The sequence below is a fragment of the Myotis nattereri genome, assembly GCF_964212035.1.
Source record: "Myotis nattereri genome assembly, chromosome: 13".
NCBI classification, from domain to species: domain Eukaryota; kingdom Metazoa; phylum Chordata; class Mammalia; order Chiroptera; family Vespertilionidae; genus Myotis; species Myotis nattereri.
In genome coordinates, this window is record NC_138088.1 from 18,391,929 (window position 1) to 18,413,181 (window position 21,253).

General features: G+C 41.0%; 2 protein-coding genes across 5 annotated transcripts in view; one reads left to right on the forward strand and one right to left on the reverse strand.

The window, feature by feature from the left end:
- Nucleotides 1-21,253, forward strand: part of ASCC1 (activating signal cointegrator 1 complex subunit 1) — a 134,383-nt gene that overhangs the window by 26,862 nt on the left and 86,268 nt on the right. For 2 of the 4 annotated variants that reach the window (XM_081105325.1, XM_081105324.1), the window contains 2 exons: nucleotides 15,040-15,183; nucleotides 16,878-16,977. In XM_081105325.1, the coding sequence (XP_080961451.1) occupies nucleotides 15,072-15,183; nucleotides 16,878-16,977 (212 nt within the window). In that variant the 5' untranslated portion in view covers nucleotides 15,040-15,071. Of the gene's footprint in view, nucleotides 1-12,596; nucleotides 12,707-12,869; nucleotides 13,110-15,039; nucleotides 15,184-16,877; nucleotides 16,978-21,253 lie in introns of those variants that run through there. The other 2 variants (XM_081105323.1, XM_081105326.1) reach the window with 2 other exon arrangements.
- On the reverse strand, nucleotides 487-12,879 carry ANAPC16 (anaphase promoting complex subunit 16). Its single transcript, XM_081105327.1, has 5 exons — nucleotides 12,775-12,879; nucleotides 8,020-8,187; nucleotides 2,442-2,516; nucleotides 1,596-1,734; nucleotides 487-682 (listed from the first exon to the last, which is right to left on the reverse strand). Exons 2-4 carry the CDS (start codon nucleotides 8,159-8,161, stop codon nucleotides 1,619-1,621), a joined length of 333 nt encoding a protein of 110 aa, XP_080961453.1. The 5' UTR covers nucleotides 8,162-8,187; nucleotides 12,775-12,879; the 3' UTR covers nucleotides 487-682; nucleotides 1,596-1,618.

Genomic DNA, 21,253 nt, shown 5'->3' on the forward strand with positions numbered 1-21,253 from the left:
ATACCAAAGGGTAAAGATGAGTTAATACAGTGTCTGTGTTGTACAATTATACAAATGAAACCAATGAGAGAAAATTAGTGATTGCTTCTAAACTGTCACTGAAACCATGATTTAAAGGTTTACTGTAGTCTATGTATTTTTATTCTTTTTCTTTGGTAATAACTCACATGATTGATGCTAAAAAGTACATTAGGAAACTCAGTGGTTTTCCAATATGGAGTTTGTTTGGGTTGAGAAATTAATATGGAAACAGATGAGCTTTCGAGGCTAGTAATTTTTGTGCTGATGTGCTTTAGAGACAAGAATAGTGGGCTGAATTATCAATCAACTGGAATCTATTCCAGTTCCAAGATTTTCTTCTGCCTGGGCTCTGGATCACGAGCCAGCTTTACCTTCTCTGTGCTCAGATTCCTTCGTGACTCAATGAGGCCACCACCTCCCCGTCAGGTAGTACATGTTAAACACTTTGAGATTAGGGACAATTGCTACTGGGATTATATTTATTCATAATTAAGCCACTCTAAGCAGGACAGGTACAAGTTATTAATGAGGAGAAAGGCAAATGTTTCTGAGGCAAAATTTGCATAAAATCTAATAAAACTATTCTCTCTCTCTTTTTTTTAACGGTGGTGGTGGTGGTGGTGAAAACTATTCTCTTAATTGTGCAGTGTCGACCTGGAATCTGTGAGGGAGAACAAAGGGTACCGTTTAGCTTTCCAGGTTTTTCCCTATCATAATATAAAAACCTAGTTAGAAACTGATAAGATAAATTCACATATTTTTGTAAAGACAAATATTCCCATTTGCTTAGGATAAATGGTTTTTAGATTCCTGTCTTATAAAAAATAATCTGACCTCTGCCCCCTGCCCCCAATCTCTGAGACTCTGAAAGGATAAAGAAACCAATTTGGAGCTCGTTCAAAGGATTTATTTGCCACAGAACTGCTTGAGCCCACCAACAGGAGGAACTCAGGATTTCTGTGTTTAAAGGATATCGCTCACTGCTTTATTCTTACAAGTGCTTCAACATTCAAAAAACAATTCTTTTGCCAGAATTTGGCATGTCTAAAAGAGGTTAGAAAAAGTTAGAATCTATAGAATTGGATGTCTAAAAATAGAAAAAACCCTAAACATTTAAATATGCCTCATTCAGACAGGTCCTGAGTAGAAATCACATTCATCAGCAAAACAGAACGTTTTACGTCAGAAGTGCTGAATTTTATAACTCCAGATCCTGACCTGGACTTGACTGGTGAGGATTCCACCCACTGCACAAGTGTCAGGAGAGAAGCCATTCCGTTGGCTAATTCTGGCTTGTGACCTACCCGGCTTGCCAAGTTTTATAACTCTCTTAAACCCAAACCTCCTGGTTCTCTGATGCCGACTGTCTTAACCTAATTCTCAAAGCTTTTAAAAACAAATAAACACAAATTTTCCCTGCAAGATCACACATTTAAATACTGTTGCTTGTGGATAGATACAGAGAGACTAAGTACTGATGAGAATGAACAATTCAGCAGTGGCGCTGTGAACCTCTGGCTGGCTATGTAAGGTGGAGGAGAAGTCCCCGCTGGCTCTGCACTTGCTGTGCTCACCAGGGGTGCCCACCCAGGCAAGGTCAACACGAAGAGGGTGTGAACCCCAGCAGCTGCTCGATGGGTTTGAACCGCCACTCATCTGCCTCCAGCTCTTCTACCAAACCAGCTAGTTTTTCCATCCGAGCAACTTGCTGATCTGTAACGAGTTAAGGAGGTTATATATAACACAATGTATTTCCCATTAGAGTCACCAATCACCAACATGATGACTGGTTTAAAAGTAATTTCTACAAGGAGTTTCCCCCTTAATATTCTAGTAATGGGGTCTTATTCTATGTTGGTCAGAAGACTTAATCTTAAAAAAACTAATAAACAACTTATCCTGCATGCCATAGTGACGTGTACTAAACGCCTAGGGTTACAGGCAATTGCAGCTTTCCCCCAACATTATGCCTTCAATGGTGCAATGATCTGGTCGGGGAACAGTTCCCTGATGCATAAATGAAGGCAGGTGAGGCATGATGGGACAGAAAAGGTGCTACCGGGATCTCAGAGTCCAGGTAGACCATGAGGTATTACATAAATACTTGAAAATGAAGATGATGGCAAACCAGGGGAGGGTTACAGTAAACAAAGTTTTCAGAAAGGGGAGGAAAAAGCAACATAAAAGTAGGAAGCATTAACTCCCCTAGAAAACTAACCCTTTGACTTCAACTTTAAGCTTTAATGAGGACATTATGTGTGGATGGAGGCTGCAGAATGTTTTTGTTGCAGGTAATTTAGAAAGTCCACTCAAACAGCCTTGCTGAATTTCAAGAGTTTGTCACAAAGTACACCAACCTTTATGAATCTCACCCTGGAAATTTATTCTCATAGTTAAGTACACAACACTCACGTGCTTACCATGTTTTACCTGCTTCAGTGTAGAAGCCACCTGGTAGCTGAAAACAGATTCACAGAGAAATCTCTCAGAGCCATCTACAAATGAGAGAAAAAGTTTTAATCTGCTTTGAGGGTTTTACGGCTCCAGTCAACCAAGTAAACGTGTCCCTTTTCCCTGCTTTTACATTCAGGGTCTACTTTTCAGTGTTTACAAAGAGGGTTTCTGTTTCATTTGGAACTAACATTGCTCAGTTATAAAAGCTATTTCTATACCTAGAATATTAAAATAGTTCCTCTACTTGTTTAAGAATTTAAAAATAGTGTTTAAAAAAACAAAAAACAAGAAACCTTAGTCTGACGTCCTGGTCAGCATTTCTCCCCTCCCAACCCAATAGTTTCCTAATGTTCTCCTGTTCTGTATGTCAGGCAAACACTGACAGCTGACACATTTGGCCATGTGACCACTGTGCTATCAAAATACAAAGGTACACCAAAACGTGAACTAATTTTCATTCTAAAAAGTCAAGCTGAGGGAAAAATAGCTGTTGTTGTTTTTCAGTACATCAAATTACATCACTATGACCATGACAAAACACTGCTGGGAAATTTCATTCTGTCAACGCAAATTGTAACCTTGATTTTCCCAATGAACCAAAACATTGCAATTTGGATGGCGATAAGAGTACAGTGCAATTTTAGAGCCTAGTGCTGTACTGGTGCCAAGCACTGGCAACAAGAAGGTAGCTAACTCAGTCACCACAGCATTTGGAAGATGATTGTGAAATACAACTTAGTTCATGTTATTCCTTGTCAGGCAGGGGCTGATAGAGCAAAACATACCCCAAAGGACACAGAGCTCATGTAGAAAAATGTGACATTACAAGGGTAGCTCAAATCATTTGGGGAAGGTAATTTATTGCAAAAATCCTAAAACAAATGGAGGCAGAGGACACAGTTGTCTTTTTTTAGGTGGTAGTTCATGTCAGCACTCCTTGGTGTCAAGCACTCAGCCATCAATCACGGGCTGGTGCGTCAGCCAGGTATTAAGTGATAAGGAGTTAGGACTAACACATTCTGGCTTCAGGCTGACTTTTACACAAGGCAGACCTTATTTCAGAAGTCATGGTAAACAATAAAGAAACACCACGGATATTGTGTCCAGATGGCTTGAGTATACAACCAAGAGGGCTTCTTTTGTTCAATATTCAAAATTGATGCAAAAAAGGAAAATATAATTATTTTTCATAAAGTGATGTGCAGTTTAGGGAGAGTGCTACATTCTTTAAATTCAATCTCTTTTCTACATATTGTGCTATGTGGGATCTGATCTGATCTCCTCCCACTCCCATGTCATCTATGGAGCAGATCATCTACACTGAGCAAAAAAAAATTTTTTTCCAATTAATTGAATATTACACTGACTGTCCAGTTTAAAGATCTAGGTAAGCTAAAGATATCATTGAGTTTTTCAGATAATCGGGCAGCGAGTAGCTATAAATTCCACTATGGGAAGAGGGACTGTGTGAACATTTGACAACAATGATGCAATTTATTATGGCTCTTCTGTGTAAATATACCAGTGTTCATTATCTTATTCATACCCCTGCTTAAAGAGTCAAATTATAACTGAAGTTTCATTTTAGAATGAGCAAAGCATAGAGAATTAGAGCTCAATTCTCAGGTGGTTTGATCCTGAACTATATATTGAGCTTTAAGATCTCAAACAAGGCATTGGGGATTATGGGCTATAAGGATCAGGCCAAGATGTATTTGGACTGGAAACTCTTGGAAGTGGTACCTTCTACTTACATTTAATCACTGGTGCTAGCTATTAGGATAAAATGCTGCCCGGCGGGTGTGGCTCAGTGGTTGATCGTTGACCCAGGAACCAAGAGGTCATGGTTTGATTCCAGGTCAGGACACATGCCCAGGTTGTGGGCTCGATCCCCAGTAAGGGGTGTGCAAGAGACAGCTGATTGATGATGTTTTTCTCTCACTGATGTTTCTATCTCTCTCTCTCCCCTCCTCTCTCTCTAAAAATCAATAAAATGTTTAAATTATAACATTTGCATATTTCCCTTGGTAATCAACTTCAAAGCAAAAGGATGTAAGCTAATCTTTCAGAGAGGCACTCTGTAGGCTTTTGCCGAGATCTCTGCCACTCTCTATGCCTACAGAATACACTTTTGCTGATTTGCAGCTCTGTATTAACCACAAAGTCCACTGCTCCTCGGCCACATCCTATTAAGTGTGATATCTGTACTAATCTAAAGCCTGGAATTTCTCCAGAGAGGAGTCAGCCTGGGGCAATCTGTCTTCCATTTAGAAATTGTAATCAAACCCTTTGTAACACACCAAGCAACAATACATCAGCTTTCCTCTTAAGAGACAAGCAAAGGTTATAAGTAAAGAAAAGTTCAGTAAATTGCCCAAATCTAACACCACTGCAACTCCAACAAATAGGATGCTAACAAATTCATTTAAAAGAATATTACCTCACAACAGGAAATTAGACAATGTCAGATAACTTATACCGCAGTGGCCTACAATGTCACTAAAATTCAGCCACTTCTGAGCAGGAGGGCTTACTAATAATTGGGTGAGGACAATTTGGTCAAGGGCAGGAGAATGCTGAAAACTGCTGTATACTGCTTATCAGGGGGCAAGTAGGCACACAAAAAAGTTAATTCACAAGGTTAACTACAGGTTAATTGGGTTTACTATCCTAGATGTAGGAGGATACACGATCAAACTGAACCTGTTAAGATTATAAACAGCATCCAACCTTTGTTTGACAGGCAATTCTTTTTACTCTATTTTCATATTCAACTCTTCTTACTCTATTTTCATATTTAATTAAACTACTGTAAGAAAAATGGTTTGCTACATGGTAATATTAATTGCATAGCAGTATCACTGTAAGAATGGTAGAAGATGGCTTTCGAATCTAACGTCTTTATTAACTCACATTTATGAGTATTCTTTTCAATTTAACATTCTTTTTTTAAAAAAATATTTTTATTGATTTTAGAGAGAGAGAGGAAGAGGGAAAAATAGAAACGATGAGAGAGAAACATTGATTAGCTGCCTCCTGCATGCCCCCTACTGGGGATCAAGCTGGCAACCCTGGCATGTGCCCTGACAGAGAATCCAACCTGTCAGGCTCAATTTAACATTCTTGATTTGACCAGGACAGTTCAGGGATTGCCATCTCTAGTTTTTTATATTCTGTCCTTAAGTGTAAGCAGCTTTAAAATATGGATGAAACTTTAAACTTAAGAATAAAAACTGTGCGCCCTAACTGGTTTGGCTCAGTGGATAGAGCATCGGCCTGTGGACTCAAGGGTCCCAGGTTCGATTCCAGTCAAGGGCATGTACCTTGGTTGCGGGCACATCCCCAGTGGGGAGTGTACAGGAGGCAGCTGATCAATGTTTCTCTCTCATCGATGTTTCTAACTCTCTATCCCTCTCCCTTCCTCTCTGTAAAAAATCAATAAAATATATTTTTAAAAAAAGAATAAAAACTGTGCACTGTGAACTTAAACTTAATTCCTCCTACACTAGAAAGCCAACACATTCCTCCATAAAGCGCACTGAGATGAATAAAAATGGATAGAGCTGTAACTTGTTAGAACATCAACATTCAGACTAATCTCAGAAGCCTTTCTTCTTTTAATGTTTCCAAGTAATCTGGTGTATACTAGCAAAGAATGCTTATAGCTTGGAGACTAAGGAGGGATCTCCAGTATTAAATTCCTCCCACAGCCAGAATTGAAATGACTTCAATCTTAGAGTCTGCTGTTAAACATTGATTCCTCATCTGTTGCTATAAAACTCATTAAGCAATTTAGTTTTTTGTTGTTGTTCATTAAGTAATTTAAATGCTTTCAACTTTTGATTTGTTTTGTGGGAAAGTTGCTTAATACCAGGCCTATGCTATGTATAATCGAAGTCATAATATACTTTCAGTGTCAAATATGGTAAGGTCCCAATTACTACCTCCAGACTCAGTGACACTAACTTGAATATTTTAACAAAACTGAAGAAAATGAAAAGGCAAAGACACAAGTACAGACACTTCAGATGTATCACTATGTTATCCTACCATCTACTTCAATAATCATGATTTGAATTAATTCTAGAAAGCCTTATGGTCCCAGTCTTTCCATATTTTCCTGCCAAAATGATTCTTCTATTTGCCCTGGCTTAATCCAAAACTTTTTATCATACCTGATATAAATGAATAAAGATCACCCCTGGAAGCCAATTGCTATCTACAGTTTGTAACTTTCTCAGAGACATTTTCAGATTAAATATATTTACTGAAATTTGCAGTATTTAAAACAAAAAGATCAATAAATAATTAAGCACAAAAGTGCTAGAATCAAGTAGATTTTGAATTCTTGATAGGTTCTTTGTTGACTTTTTTCCAAATTATGATAAATAGTATAATAGTTGAGGATCATTTTCATGAAACTCCCCTGGGTGTTAGTCAAAATAAAGATTCCTGTGCTGCACCCTAGACTAATTCAGAATCGCTAAGGGTGGGCCAGAAATGGGGGCTTAAATAAGCTCTTCAGGTCATTTTTATGCTCTCCATTAAGAATTTATTGGTGCAAAAAAAAAAAAAAAAAAAAAAAAAAAGAATTTATTGGTGTAGCTCCTAAAGCGACATGAATCTGATGAATTCCAGGTACCAATGCCATTTCATGCTTCCAGCCTGTGCCCTGATCTTGCCCAGCCAGTTTGCAAATGTGTGCAGAATAAGACGGCGGATAGTATGATGCAAAAATCCAGCTCCAGTGCTAGAAGAACCACACAGCCCTGTCCTGCAGTGGGCCAGCACAGTCACCTTCACCTGTAACAGTAGTATATTACTTTCGATTTCCTCTCAGAACCTCTTTGATGGGGTTCATCTAACTTTAGATTAACAACATAAGACAACATTTGTCAAGCCTACTAATCATAGGGAGACAAGCTAGTGTTAGGATAAAGCAAACTGGAGCAGGAGATCAAGGGAATTTCTGACCCTAACCGGTTTGGCTCAGTGGATAGAGCGTCAGCCTGTGAACTGAAGGGTCCCAGGTTCAATTCCGGTCAAGGGCATGTACCTTGGTTGCGGACACATCCCCAGTAGGGAGTGTGCAGGAGGCAGCTGATCAATGTTTCTCTCTCATCGATGTTTCTAGTTCTCTCTCCCTCTCCCTTCCTCTCTGTAAAAAATCAATAGAATATATTTTTAAAAAAAGAGAATTTCTGGTTCCAGTGCTTACTTTGTCTTTAACATGAGCAAATCACTTGAACTTTCCTGGGTCTAAATAACTCTAGATCAGTGGTCGCCAACCGGTGGTCCATGAGGTCCGAAAGGTTGGCAACCGCGGCTCTAGATGACTTCTATGAGTTCCAAAGTCTTTTTTAGCTCCAAAGTTCTGATTTTGGAGATTTGTGTTTTAAAGATATTATTTTGAAATGGGGAAAAAAGATGAAATGTGGAGCTGAAATCAGGGCAAATTCTTCTAATCCACTGAATAGCATCTTTACAAATAACATTTATTGCAGGTCTGAATCCAATTATCGGCAAAAAGCAGCCTGAGCTCACCTTCTAACATCTCCCCAGCGCCTTTGGGGTAGGTGAAAAGGGCCTTCCGTGGTGGGGCGAGGTCTGAGACACTGAAACCAGATCCACTGACAGAACTTCCACTGACCCCACCGGCTGAGGAGGATGAAGAAGAGGCAGCCATTTCCTTCTAGCAGAAGTCTCACTTCACTGCGGAGAAAGGAAACAGCAGTTGGCACATTTATGGGAGTGAGAGCGACATTTCATTCTAGCTGCCATAAAAGCCAGCACAAGTTTAGTAAGAAATTGGCTCCCCCTTTTTTTACCCTCTACTCCTACGATCTTTTATTGAGCCTTGGGCCAAAATGTCACTCAGGATTTTAAGTGAAGATATGTTTATTCTTAGTTTTTCTACTTAAAACACTATTTCCTACCATTGGTAAACTGTTTATGTCACTTGGGATTGACTGTGGGTGATTTATGGGTTAAAAAGGGTGGCAGGGCCAGGCCAAGGTAGTAATTTGACTGAAGAAATACATTATATGCGGATAAAACAACCATGCCTCATTGGACAGTTTGTCTTGGATACATCCTGACCAAGCCACAGCAAATATTCACTTACAAAATTTTCCAAATAAAATTCCAGAATAACACTGTGTTCTGCTCCCAAGGAAGGGGAATTGGTTAGGAAGTACATATTGGCCCTTTTATTAAGAAATAAAAAAAAACCAACCCTTTTCATCCAAGTGTAATATGCAAGTTGATCACTTGGTGGCGTCCCAAGACTAGAAAAAAATAGTTCAGGAAATGATTTCAGAATTCATGGCTTATTTAATAGGCCCTATTAGGAATAGAGCAGCTATTGAGTGTTTCATCTCTTGCCATATCAATAAAATAAAAAAGTCCAAATGTAAATGAGAAAACCTATACTGAATACACCTTACAAAATAAAACAAAAATACTTTTACCATAGAAACTTACACCATACATTTACAAAAGATTCTAAAAAGTGTGTTTTCTTAAAAAAAAAAGTCTAGTATTGTGCTAACAGAACTTCTGCATCTATTAATGTTCTAATGTGCTACTTCTGCCTGTCCAACATGGCAGCAACTACCCTCATAGTGATTATTAAACTAGTTGATTAAAAAACTGTATTTTAAATGTTATTTAATGCTAACTGAAATTTAAATAGTCACAGGGGGCTGGTGTTTACTGTATTGGAAAGTACAGCTCTAATATTTAGACTAAAAAATGACTTTAAACTGAACTGTATACTTGAAAATGGCTAATGGCTAATTTATGTACCGTGAATTTTGGTTCACATAACATAAAAAAAGATAAAAATGACTTTACATGGATTTTTAAAATAAATTCCCCTTTTAATGGCCAGAGAGAATTTTTGCTAAACTTTTATTTTGCTATTTGCAAAAGGAATACATTTGTTATAAAAAGTTGAAATTTACTGAATTTACTGAGGTGACATTGGTTAATAGAACCATACAGGTTTCAAGTGTACAACTCGATAACACATCACCTGCATGCTGCATGGTGTGCCCACCACTCAAAGTCAAGTCTTTTCCCACCACCATGTATGCCCCCTTTGCCAAGTTCTACCTCTGAAACTTATTTTTGAAAAAAAAAAATATTTTTTTAATGAGGAAAAGCTATACAGATATAAACCCTATATATGCATAATCCAGTTTCCTAGCAAGGGAAATAATATACTGTGCATTTCTGAAAATCTGGCTGTTCTGTTTCCTTAATTTTGTGATTACGATTTAAGGTTGTGAGGGAAGCAGGCCTTAGTGTCTGATTTCATTACATGTCTATAAGTAATACTGATTAATACTGCAGTGGGATATGGGAACAGTAAGGCAACTGCTATAATTAGAATGTCAGCCCATTTAAAAATGCACTGACTAAGGACATTTTCAACCTTGTATTAGTCACTTTTCCTTTTTCCCTCTGAGCTCTATAACTTTCCAAATTGTATTCATATTCTTAGAGGCAACACCTTTTGAACTTAGATTCATATCCAATCCCTTGGACCATACTAGCTCAAAACATGGTGTGACATGTTTAAAAATTCTCTTTAGATTTCTGCTGGGATCTAAATAAAGTATACAGACAACTTAGTTTTCTTTTGGAGAGTAGCTCAGTCTTATGTCCCATGAGTTCAGAATAGAACCCACTGTGAACTGTTTATGTATTTCACCTGAGACTTAAACTCCAGTCTTTTCCCTATACCTTGACATAAGCTTTAACCAGTTGCAAATGTAAGGGATACTTTGTATTTTAAAACCCAGTTGGTCAGTAGAGCACTCAAGCTAACTGCCAGAAGGCCGACAACTTCAAAAGCAAGACACAGCGTGACTTCTAAACTGCATATAATCAAAGAAATTCCCTTCATCCTATTTTCTCTCAAATTCAGAACAACTAGCATTCAATACACAGAACAACCAGGGTTAAAAACTGGAGTGCAGAATTAGCACAAAGCTAACTTTAACATAAACAAGCAGTTTTCTGTTGAGGTGGAAAGATACATCTGGGTAAGGTCAAACTTTAACGATGTAGGTTAAATTTTGAATGGTATCAGGAGGTGGTAACAGAGTTAAAGTGAAACTAACAATAAACCCGAGTTTGAATGGCTCTGTTAAGGCAGGCATTATGATCACCAGAACCAAACATAATGCCTGGTCTATACTAAGTAGCTGTTGGTTTAAATTAATGTTTACTACATGAACTAAACATTGCACAGGAATCATAAAGATTCCTTAAAGGTCATCTAATCCAACTCCCCCATTTTATTAATGATAAAACAAAACTGAGGTAGAGAGACTTTAGCTTATTTGCTGTGACATTTTTTAAGCAATGGCTTTGTTGGCATGTCATGTGTCATGTGAGAGGTGAAATAGCATAGTGGTTAAGAGCTCAGATCCTGGTCCTGGCGAGAGTGGCTCAGCTGGTTGGAGCTTTGTCCATACACCCAAGGGTTTTGGGTTCCATTCCCCATCAGGGTACATACCCTGGTTTTGGGTTCAAGCCCAAGTGCGGGAGGAAGCCCATTGATCTTTCTCTTTCAGAGCTCAGATTCTGAAGCTTCTAGGCTTACGTTCAAGTCCTGGTTTTTGCTACTTATTGTATAACTCTGCACAAATCACTTAACCTCTGTTCCTCAGTTGCCTCATCTCTAAAATGGGAATAGTACCTACCTTAGAAATGTCATGAAGGTTAATATTAACTAAAGCAATTGGGACATTTACGGCACAGTAAACAATACTATTAGCTCTCCCAAGTCACTAATTATTATTTACTCTTGAATCTTTTTTTTTTTTCCATGCAGATCTGCTTTTCATACATACTATGTCCCAATACACTCACAGGAAAAGTTCTAATTCTCTCCATTTGACATTGAGTCAGCAAGCTCCTAGAGGGGAAAGGATCTGCTCAGGAAAAGGAAAAATGCCCTCCATTAATGCACTTCACACTTTCATTTTAAGGTTCATGAACTTAGAAAGAATCCTGTGATCTAGAAAAGGAGGAAGGAGTTGTCTTTCTATCTTCAAGTCCTAGCACAAAGTTCTGGTCAAAATGGCCAAGTAGAAAATAATAATGAAAGTTGATTGTAATTGAAAAAAAAAAAAAAAAAGACCTAGCACAGAACCTGGATCACGTTTCCTGCAGGAATGATGAATAAATGACAGAACACAGTGCTAGCAGGCTCAGCAAAGGTTATGAAGGGGATAGAGGATTGGTTCATTACTGTTTTCTTTTCTTCCTCATTCTGCAGATCTATCTGCCACTAGGCTGCCACGCCCAAAGTAGGTGGCTCAGTAAGATTTTGTTGAATAAATATTGATGAAGTAACCTGGAGTTTGGCCCTATCAGTGAAGCTGGGACTACTGGCAATAAAGATCCTCATAGAAGAGCAATGCTATTTGGGGGGGGGGGGGGGGACACAATGTCTGTGTCCACACTAAGATGATTCAATATTTTTATGTATATATATATATATATTTTATTGATTTTTTTTTTGCAGAGAGGAAGGGAGAGTGTTAGAAACACTGATGAGAGAGAAACATCGATCAGCTGCCTCCTGCACGCCCCCTACTGGGGATGTACCCGCAACCAAGGTACATGCCCTTGACCGGAATCGAACCTGGGACCCTTCAGTCCGCAGGCCAACGCTCTATCCACTGAGCCAAACCGGTCAGGGCAAGACGATTCAATATTTACTTCACATACGGCAGGGATGACCTTGTATTCATAAACTATTTTCCTTCCTAGCAGATTTATGCTTATTTTGTTAAAAAAAAGATTCCTTCCTTTTGAAAAAGTCTTATTCAAAAGATAGACTCTTAAAGAAGGTACCGTGGTACAATGGCAAATGATTATAAGCAAATCAAATTCCATCAACAAATCGTTCCACTGTATCCATCCCACTTAAATAGCTGCGTTACCATTCAAGCAGATGCTGCAGCGAAAACCAGGTGGGGTGGAGAGAAAGGGCTGAAGAGGGGAGGAGCCAGAACGCCAGAGGTTCCCAAACTCATTCCAGGCCACACTCCCGCCTAACCCCCGTTCGGCCCCCAAGGGGCGATCGCGCATGTGCCACCGCCAGGCGCGCATGCGTTCTCAGTCCGTCGCGGCCTGCGGGGACTTCCTTTTCCACGCCCTCTGCGGCAGGCTCCCGTTTCTCCTAGCTTCTCCTTTTCGCTAGTCCCTGCAGGTAGGATCCCGAGGATAAACTCCCTTTCTGCAAAGCTCCTGGGCGTCCCTGAGCCCTTGGTAACTTACCTCAGCGGTCTTGGCACTTTCCCCTTCGGCCCCGCCCCCAGGCCTCAGCCGGAGCGGCCGCGCAGAGAACGAACGCGCACGGCGAGCTCGCGCCCGGGTAATGTGGGCGTGGCCTGGGCGGGCCGGCGCGGAGGACGCGCTTCCGGAGAGGACTTCCGGGTCCGTGGTTTCTGCGGCCAGCCGCCGTTTCCCTGCAGCCGCGGAGGCCTCCGCAGTTACCTTGACGTCCTCGCCTTTATTTGCTCGCGTTTGTGATGCAGGGCTTCGGCTTCGATGTCGCAGGCCTTCTGCCTTCCTCTCCCTTTGCGAGCCACCGTGACGCCGGGCCGCACTGGGTATCCCCCTTCCTCCCGAGCCCTGGGAGGCAGATGACTGTGCTGTCGTAACCCCGACTCCCTTCTTCCAGAGCTCCTGGTCTGAGGCCCACCTGGGCAGGAAAGCCTTTGTGGAGAGCCTTTTTTTATTTTTATTTTTATTTTTTAAAATATATTTCTTTATTGCTTTCAGAGAGGAAGGGATAAGGAGAGAGAGATAGAAACATCAATGATGAGAGAGAATCATTGATCAGCTGCCTCCTGCACACCCCCTACTGGGGATCGAGCCCGCAACCCAGGCATGTGCCCTTGGCCGGAATCGAACCTGGGACCCTTCAGTCCGCAGGCCGATGCTCTATCCACTGAGCCAAGCCAGCTAGAGCCTTTTTTTATTTTTAACAGAGGCCCTGGAGACATCAGGGTATTGCTAGTTATGCTCCCTCTTCTCCGCTCAAGTCTCCTTTTCGTGGTTATTTCTCACAACACGAAATGTCTCCTGGGTTCTGTACGCAAACTGCCAATTACAGTGACTTGCTGAGGGGGGACCGAGTATTAGTGTCATTGTTAAGGACTAATCTGTTTTCTTGGGAGCTTTATTTTGGGCTTCAAGACTAACCAACCACCTTAGACTTACCCACTAAAAGCCTCTGTGGTAGGAACACTGGTTGGATTTAAACACAGCCGGCCCATCAGCAACCCTGTTTCCTGAATTATTGGTCCACTGAGCTGTGACGAGAACGTCGGCTGCTCAGGGAGTGGTGTGGTTTGCTGGGCAGTGGCCTGTGGGAATTGGATTCCTCCTCTCAGCAATGTGTGTCCCCCCCCCCCCCCTTTTTATTAATTTATGGAGGTGACACTGGTTAAAATTATACAGGTTTTAGGTGCACAGTTCCACAAAACGTCGCCTGTACACTGTATTGTGTGTTCACCACCCAAGGCCAGGGGCAGTGTGTTGGTTTGAAGAATCATGTTGGTGAAGTCATATTTTAACTTTTCATAGGCATCTGGGTCTGTTTGTTGGGTGTGCATTTCAAGCACCTCTGAAAGTAGTCGGGGCCTTTACCCCCCTCTGAGGGATAAGTGTGTTAAATATCCCTGATTTCTTTTAAAAATATATTTTATTGATTTTTTACAGAGAGGAAGGGAGAGGGATAGATGAGAGAGAAACATCGATCAGCTGCCTCCTGCACACCCCCCACTGGGATGTACCTGCAACCAGCATACATGCCCTTGACCGGAATCGAACCCGGGACCCCTCAGTCCGCAGGCCGACACTCTATCCACTGAGCCAAACAGGTTAGGGCAGCGGTTCTCAACCTGTGGGTTGGGACCCCTTTGGCGGTTGAACGACCCTTTCACAGGGGTCGCCTAAGACCATCCTGCATATCAGATATTTACATGATGATTCATAACAGGAACAACATTGCAGTTATGAAGTAGCAACGAAAATAATTTTATGGTTGGGTCACAACATGAGGAACTGTATTTAAAGGGCCAGAAGGTTGAGAACCACTGGGTTAGGGCTCCCTGGTCCTTTTAATTATCGTGCTTCATAGAAAGGGCGAAACACTTTGCAAATGGTCAAACACAGAAGGTTGCATTTTACTCCTTTTAGGTTAAAGTAATAAACAGACATCTATTGTTTTTCTTTCAAATTTGTGGACAGGCTCTATATTCTGGGTTTAATATCTTTTAATTACCTTTTTTGGAGTGCTGAATAGTTTACAAATTACTGTCTCCAGTGAGCCAGGAATGATAGGATGTAGTGGAAAATGAAGCGACTGGCTCACAACAGCTCACAAATAGGGAGGTCTAACGGAAACAGGGCTGCTGGGGCTCAGGATGTCCTGTGAGCGGATGCCCAGTTTCGTCCTTTCAGGGCTGAGTAATGATCCATATGTAGGGTTTTTCTTTCTGATCGAAAGGTAAGGTGAGCATTTGTTTTTTCCAGGACTTCACTGGACTATTGTTTGGGAACGTAGCATGGAAGTTCTGCGCCCGCAGCTTATAAGAATTGGAGGGCGGATTTATAGGAAGAATCCCATTCAAGAGCAGACTTACCCACATGAAGAAGAGGAGGAGGACTTCTATCAAGGTAACCCCCGTTGCTCGTTGGTCAGATTAGAAGCAAACTGCTCTCTGTTTTGTAGAAGCAGCTCTTGGTTTTGTCTCAGCGTGCTGCTTTCTTGTACTGAAATTTGAGGTGATTGGCTTCTCATCGCTCCGTTTGTGTTGGTGCGTAAGGGGACTGATGTGTTTGAGTGTAATGAGGATGCTCAGTGGCCGTTCAAAATCTAGTTACATTTCATCTTTGTACAGAGGCTTAAATGTAAGAGGGGGCAATTTTAGTTAACTGGTAAGATTAGCCATTAGTATTCTGTAACAAAAGGAACTTCCTTTATCTGTAAAGTTGTGAAATAATATATATATATATATATATATAAATTATTTAAATAAATGAATATATGTAAAGTATTTTATTCAGTGCCCAATAATGTTAGTTGTTATTATTGTTGTTATTTTTCTCTTCCTTGCAGAAATATACAAGCAGCTCTAAATACACAACTTTATTATGATGTAGGGATAATTTAAGAAATAAATTAAACAGTCAAGATGGATTATAAATATTTTCAGGCTAATTAACTTGGGCTTGGGTTAAATGCATAAATTGGCAGGGCCTTTGAGGTTCTCTGCTTTATTTGCCTTTTGCTTTATAAGCTTTTTCATTGGGCCCTAAGTCTTGGAGGTTAGTCTCTTCCCTGATGCTCCCCATGATTTCCCTTCAGCCTTGGAGTCTTTGGGCTCCTTTATTTCACTTTGTCTCTGCTGTATGGAGTAAGTTCTCACAGTATCCCGCCAACTTTATTCATTAGAAGAATTTTATGTCTTAAAACTAAAAACAACTGAGTTGTGCATTTTTAAGAGGATGAATTTATGTTATGTGAGTTACATCTCCATAAAAAATAGTAAAACTTGCCCTAACCGGTTTGGCTTAGTGGATTGAGCATCAGCCTGCGGACTGAAGGGTCCCAGGTTCGATTCCGGTCAAAGGCATGTACCTTGGTTGCGGGCACATCCCCAGTAGGGGGTGTGCAGGAGGCAGCTGATCGATGTTTCTCTCTCATCAATTTTTCTAACTCTCTATCCCTCTCCCTTCCTCTCTGTAAAAAAATCAATAAAATATATTTAAAAAAAAAAGTAAAACTTAAAAAAAATATATATATATTTTTATTTCAGAGAGGAAGGGATGCTCAACAGTGGTTGAGCCATGTCGGTGGGGCAGTAAAACTTTTAAAAAGTATATATTTTTATTGATTTCAGAGAGGAAGGGAGGGAGAGAGAGATAAAACATCAATGATGAGAGCGAATCATTGATCGGCTGCCTCCTGCACGTCCCGCACTGGGGGGCCTGCAACCCGAGCATGTGTCCTTGACCAGAATTGAACCCGGGGCCTTCCAGTCCACAGTCCAACGCTCTATCCATTGAGCCAAACCAGCTAGGGCAAAACATTTTTATTAGGTCTTTGCGTTCTGGGAGAAACACTGGTATGTACTTACTAATTTTCCAAGGTTCCAAAATTGGAAGATTTGAAATAGGTGTTTTTCATTTTATTTTTCTTCTAAGAGCTGGTCACAAGGTATGTCAGAGCAGGGCTCTGCAATGTAAAGTGTTGGGCTGTTGTGTGTGCGTGTGTGTTGCTTTTTTTTAAACCTTGAGAGTGGTTGTCAGCTCGGGGAGAAGACTGTTCACAGAGCAGCACTCTGCAAGATTTTATGGTTTCTGTGCAGGCTTTGTGGAGTGTGCAGAAGAGCCCTGTGATGGCTACGAGGTGGTACAGACCCAGCAAGGCTTCCAGTGTACCGTGAAGGCCCCCAGCCTGCTCTACAAGTGAGTGAGGTCCTGGCAGCTTCATGAGGAGGCTTTTCCAGGAAACTCAGCAGCAACATGACTCTTCTCTCTTCCACACTTAATTGCAATGCTTGATTACTAATGACAAAGTAGTTTAGGGTTTTATGTCCTAGAATTTCTTTTTTACAATAATTTTTTATTTTTCAATTACAGTCGACATATAACATTATATTAGTTTTAGTTGTACACCCCAGTGATTAGACATTATGCAACTTACTAAGTGATCATCCCAATAAATCTCATACCCATCTGATACCATACCTATTTATTAGAATACTAGTGGCCTGGTGCATGGATTTGTGCAAATTGAAAGGAAATTAATTAGAAGAAAGATTCGTGCGGTAATTACGTCACTGCAAAAAAATTACATGTCAAAATAGTATATATAATATCTATACTAATAAAAGGGTAATATGCTAATTAGACTGGGAGACCTTCTGGGAGACCTTCTGGACGTCCTTCTGGACAAAGCCATGGTGGTGGGGCTGAGGCAGAGGCAAAAGGGGTGATCAGGCCAGGAGGGGAGGGAAGTTGGGGGCAAGCAGGCTGGCGAGGGGGCAGTTGGGGGCTATCAGGCCGGCAGGGGGGCCAGTAGGGGGCAATCAGGCTGGCGGGGGGGCAGTTGGGGGCGAGCAAGCTGGTGGGAAGTTGGGGACGATCAGGCCAGTGGGGGTGGCAGTTGGGGGCGATCAGGCTGGCAAGGGGGGGCAGTTGGGGGCAAGAAGGCCTGCGGGGGGCGAAGTTGGGGGCGAGTGGGCCAGCAGGCAGAGTGGTTAGGGGTGATCAGGCAGGCAGGCAAGTGAGTGGTTAGGAGCCAGTGGTCCCGGATTGCAAGAGGAATGTCCGACTGCCAGTTTAGGCCTCATCCCAGGGATTGAGGCCTAAATCAGCAGTTGGACATACCCCAAGGGGTCCCATATTGGAGAGGGTGCAGGCCGGGCTGAGAGACACCCTCCTCCCTCCTGCATGAATTTCATGCACTGGGCCACTAGTCTATATGTAAAAGCCTAAGCGGCCGTCTGATCATTCGACTGTCTGACCAGTAGCTATGATGTGCAATGACCACCAGGGGGCAGATGCTCAATGCAGGAGCTGCTGAGCTGCAGTGACTTGGCAGCGTGGTTCTCAGTTTTCTGTTTTGTACCAGATGAATTAGTTCTGTCCAATCTCCTTTATGAGAGGAGATCTACAAATATGGAATCATATACCATATTTGTAGCTCCAAGAGGCAGTAGTTTCAGTTTCATCAACCTTGAGAGTATTCTGAAATACCTCTTTTTTTTTTTTTAATATATTTTATTGATTTTTTACAGAGAGGAAGGGAGAGAGATAGAGAGTTAGAAACATCGATGAGAGAGAAACATCGATCAGCTGCCTCCTACACATCTCCCACTGGGGATGTGCCCGCAACCCAGGTACATGCCCTTGACCGGAATCGAACCTGGGACCCTTCAGTCTGCAGGCCGACGCTCTATCCACTGAGCCAAACCGGTTCCGGCTGAAATACCTCGTAAGGATGAAATTCTTCTAGAATGTGGCCAAACGGGAAATCAAATGTTAACCCTGGACAGCTCACTTTCCTCTTGGGTCCCAGTGACATTTTCTTCTTCTTTTTTGATTTTGAGAGTATATTTATTAAAGCTGGGGACTGAAACAAGGAAGGGTTTAGGATAGAAGAAGCCACAGGAGAGAGCCTAGGCAGGGCTGCTTTGGCTCTAGAAACAGAAAAGAAATGAGCCTATGGGGGCTGCTTTGGCTCACTGAGAAGTCAGAGAAAAGGGGGGCCGTAGAGACAGGTCTAGGGAGTTAACCTGGCATGAGCAGCTGCTGCCCATTGCTCCTGTCTTGTGGGGTCCCTTAGAATTTAGGAGATGCACGCCTGTGGGGGAAGGAAAGAGGGGAGGGAAAAGCGTGGGCATGCTCCTAGCAAGGAGAGTGCACTGACATTTTTTTCTAAGAAACATGACTTGAAAAAGTCGTGGCTCAGTTCCTGATAAAATCAATGTAATGTGTTTTATTTAATGTGTGTATCTACTACTGCTAAGATGTGTAAAAATTCCTTAGATTTATGATTCCAGCATCATCTTTGAATTCTGTGTATTTTAAGAACTCCTGTACCAGGTGACTTGTGTGTTAGATTAGATATTGGTTCTGTTAAATTCAACTTAATAGACAATATTTACTAGGAAGATTCCTTTTTATGAATCATTTCTGTAGGCTTGTTGGGATCAAGGAAAAATTACCTGGCCAAACTAATTTATAACCAAAGCGTAATGGTGGATTAGATCGGCACTGTGGTTCTCACCCTTAGGTGCACATTAGCATCATCTGGGGAGCTTTTAAAACTCTTGATATCTGGCTGCACCTCAGACCAATTAAATCAGAATCTGTGGAGCTGGACGCAGGTATCATTAGTTGTTTTTTTTTTTAAGAACTCCAGGTGATTTCACTGTGCAGCCAAGATTGAGAACCACTCAATCTGGTAGAATTTCCACTTTTACATTTAATAAAGCAGTCATCCTTTTACCGCCTATCTGTATTATTGTAGTGAATGTTTTAGAGTTTCCATGTAAATCTCTTTTGAATCTGTCTATTTTAATTGGGAGTGTGCCATTATGGGCTTAATGAGGATAGCATGGACTGTCCTGAGCTATGTGCCAGTCACTGGGAAGCCCTTTTTATATATGATCCCATTTAATCTTTACAACATACTTAGGATACTTAGGTGTTATTCACTCCATTTTTTATAAGTGAAGAAATAGGCTTAGAGTGATTAAGTGACTTGCCCAAGGTTTGTTTGAGTCCAAAGCATCTTTAACCTTCATATACTTCCCTTTCTAAGGTGCGCAGACAACACTTTGAGCCAGCACTTTTTATGATGGGCTTGTTCACTAACAACATGCTATCAAATAGGGGCCTGGTTGAAAGCACCCCTTACTGATAAGGCCTGTAAAGACAAACCCCTGACAGAGTTGATGTGATAGGATCTCTAGCCCAACACAGAGAAAAACCACATGTAAATTGGGGAGTTCTGATCCTCTTCTAAACATCTCGTAATTTTAGAACTGGCTTGCTACCATAGATCTTAATGGGAATAATTCGGTTTGGTTAACCCATGTAAAAACAAATGTACACTCACACCTGTCAGAATGGCTATCAATATACCAATAAACAGCAAGTTTGGTGATTATGTGGAGAAAAGGGAACCCTTGTACACTGTTAGTGGGAATGCAAAATGGTGCAGCCACTGTGGAAAACAGTATGTAGGTTTCTCAAAAAATTAAAAATGGAATTTCCCTGTGACCAAGCAGTTCCACTTCTGGATATATATCTGAAGAAACCCAAATGCTAATATGCATCCCTGTGTTCATTGCAGTTTTATTTACAACTACTGGCCCGGTGCACAAATTCATGCACATTGAAAGGAAATTAATTAGAAGAAATATATATATTTTTTAATATTTTATTGATTTTTTATAGAGAGGAAGGGAGAGAGATAGAGCGTTAGAAACATCGATGAGAGAGAAACATCGATCAGCTGCCTCCTGCACATCCCCTACTGGGGATGTGCCCGCAACCCAGGTACACGCCCTTAACCGGAATCGAACCTGGGACCCCTCAGTCCGCAAGCCGACGCTCTATCCACTGAGCCAAACCGGTTTCGGCAGAAGAAATATTTTAATATCTCTATTCACCCTTTCTCTATAATAGAAGTGTCAACCAAATTCACAATCGACAATGACAGATCGAAACACGCATGTGATTGGCGCCAGCGAGAGCTTTATATGTATCACACATGCACGAGTCAGCTTAGCCTTTTATATGCTCCCTCTGTCCCATAATAATAATAGCAGTTGATGAATGTAATTTGTCCCATAATAATAGCAGCAAAAGAAAATAAATATAGGACGCAACATTTATTATAAAAAAACTGGATGAAATTAAACAATAAATTAAAAATAGTACTCCTAATTTGTATTTTGAGTGTTCAGATAGTTTCTGGGTTTTTCAATAATTTCGTTACTGCATTTTAAACTTGTAGGTAGGATCCCTTGGTTGCAATTTCCCTATATGCGTGAGCTTAATATTATTGGAGTCATCGTTCTTCATTGCTTCCAGCATAACTTGTTGAAGTGACAGAAACGTATTATCCAGTATTTCGGGAGAAATATTATCAAGGCTAATATGGAATATGTCTGAGTTTTTCAAGTTTTTCTCCATAATCTTTGCATTTACGTCCACAGTTTTGTTTTTT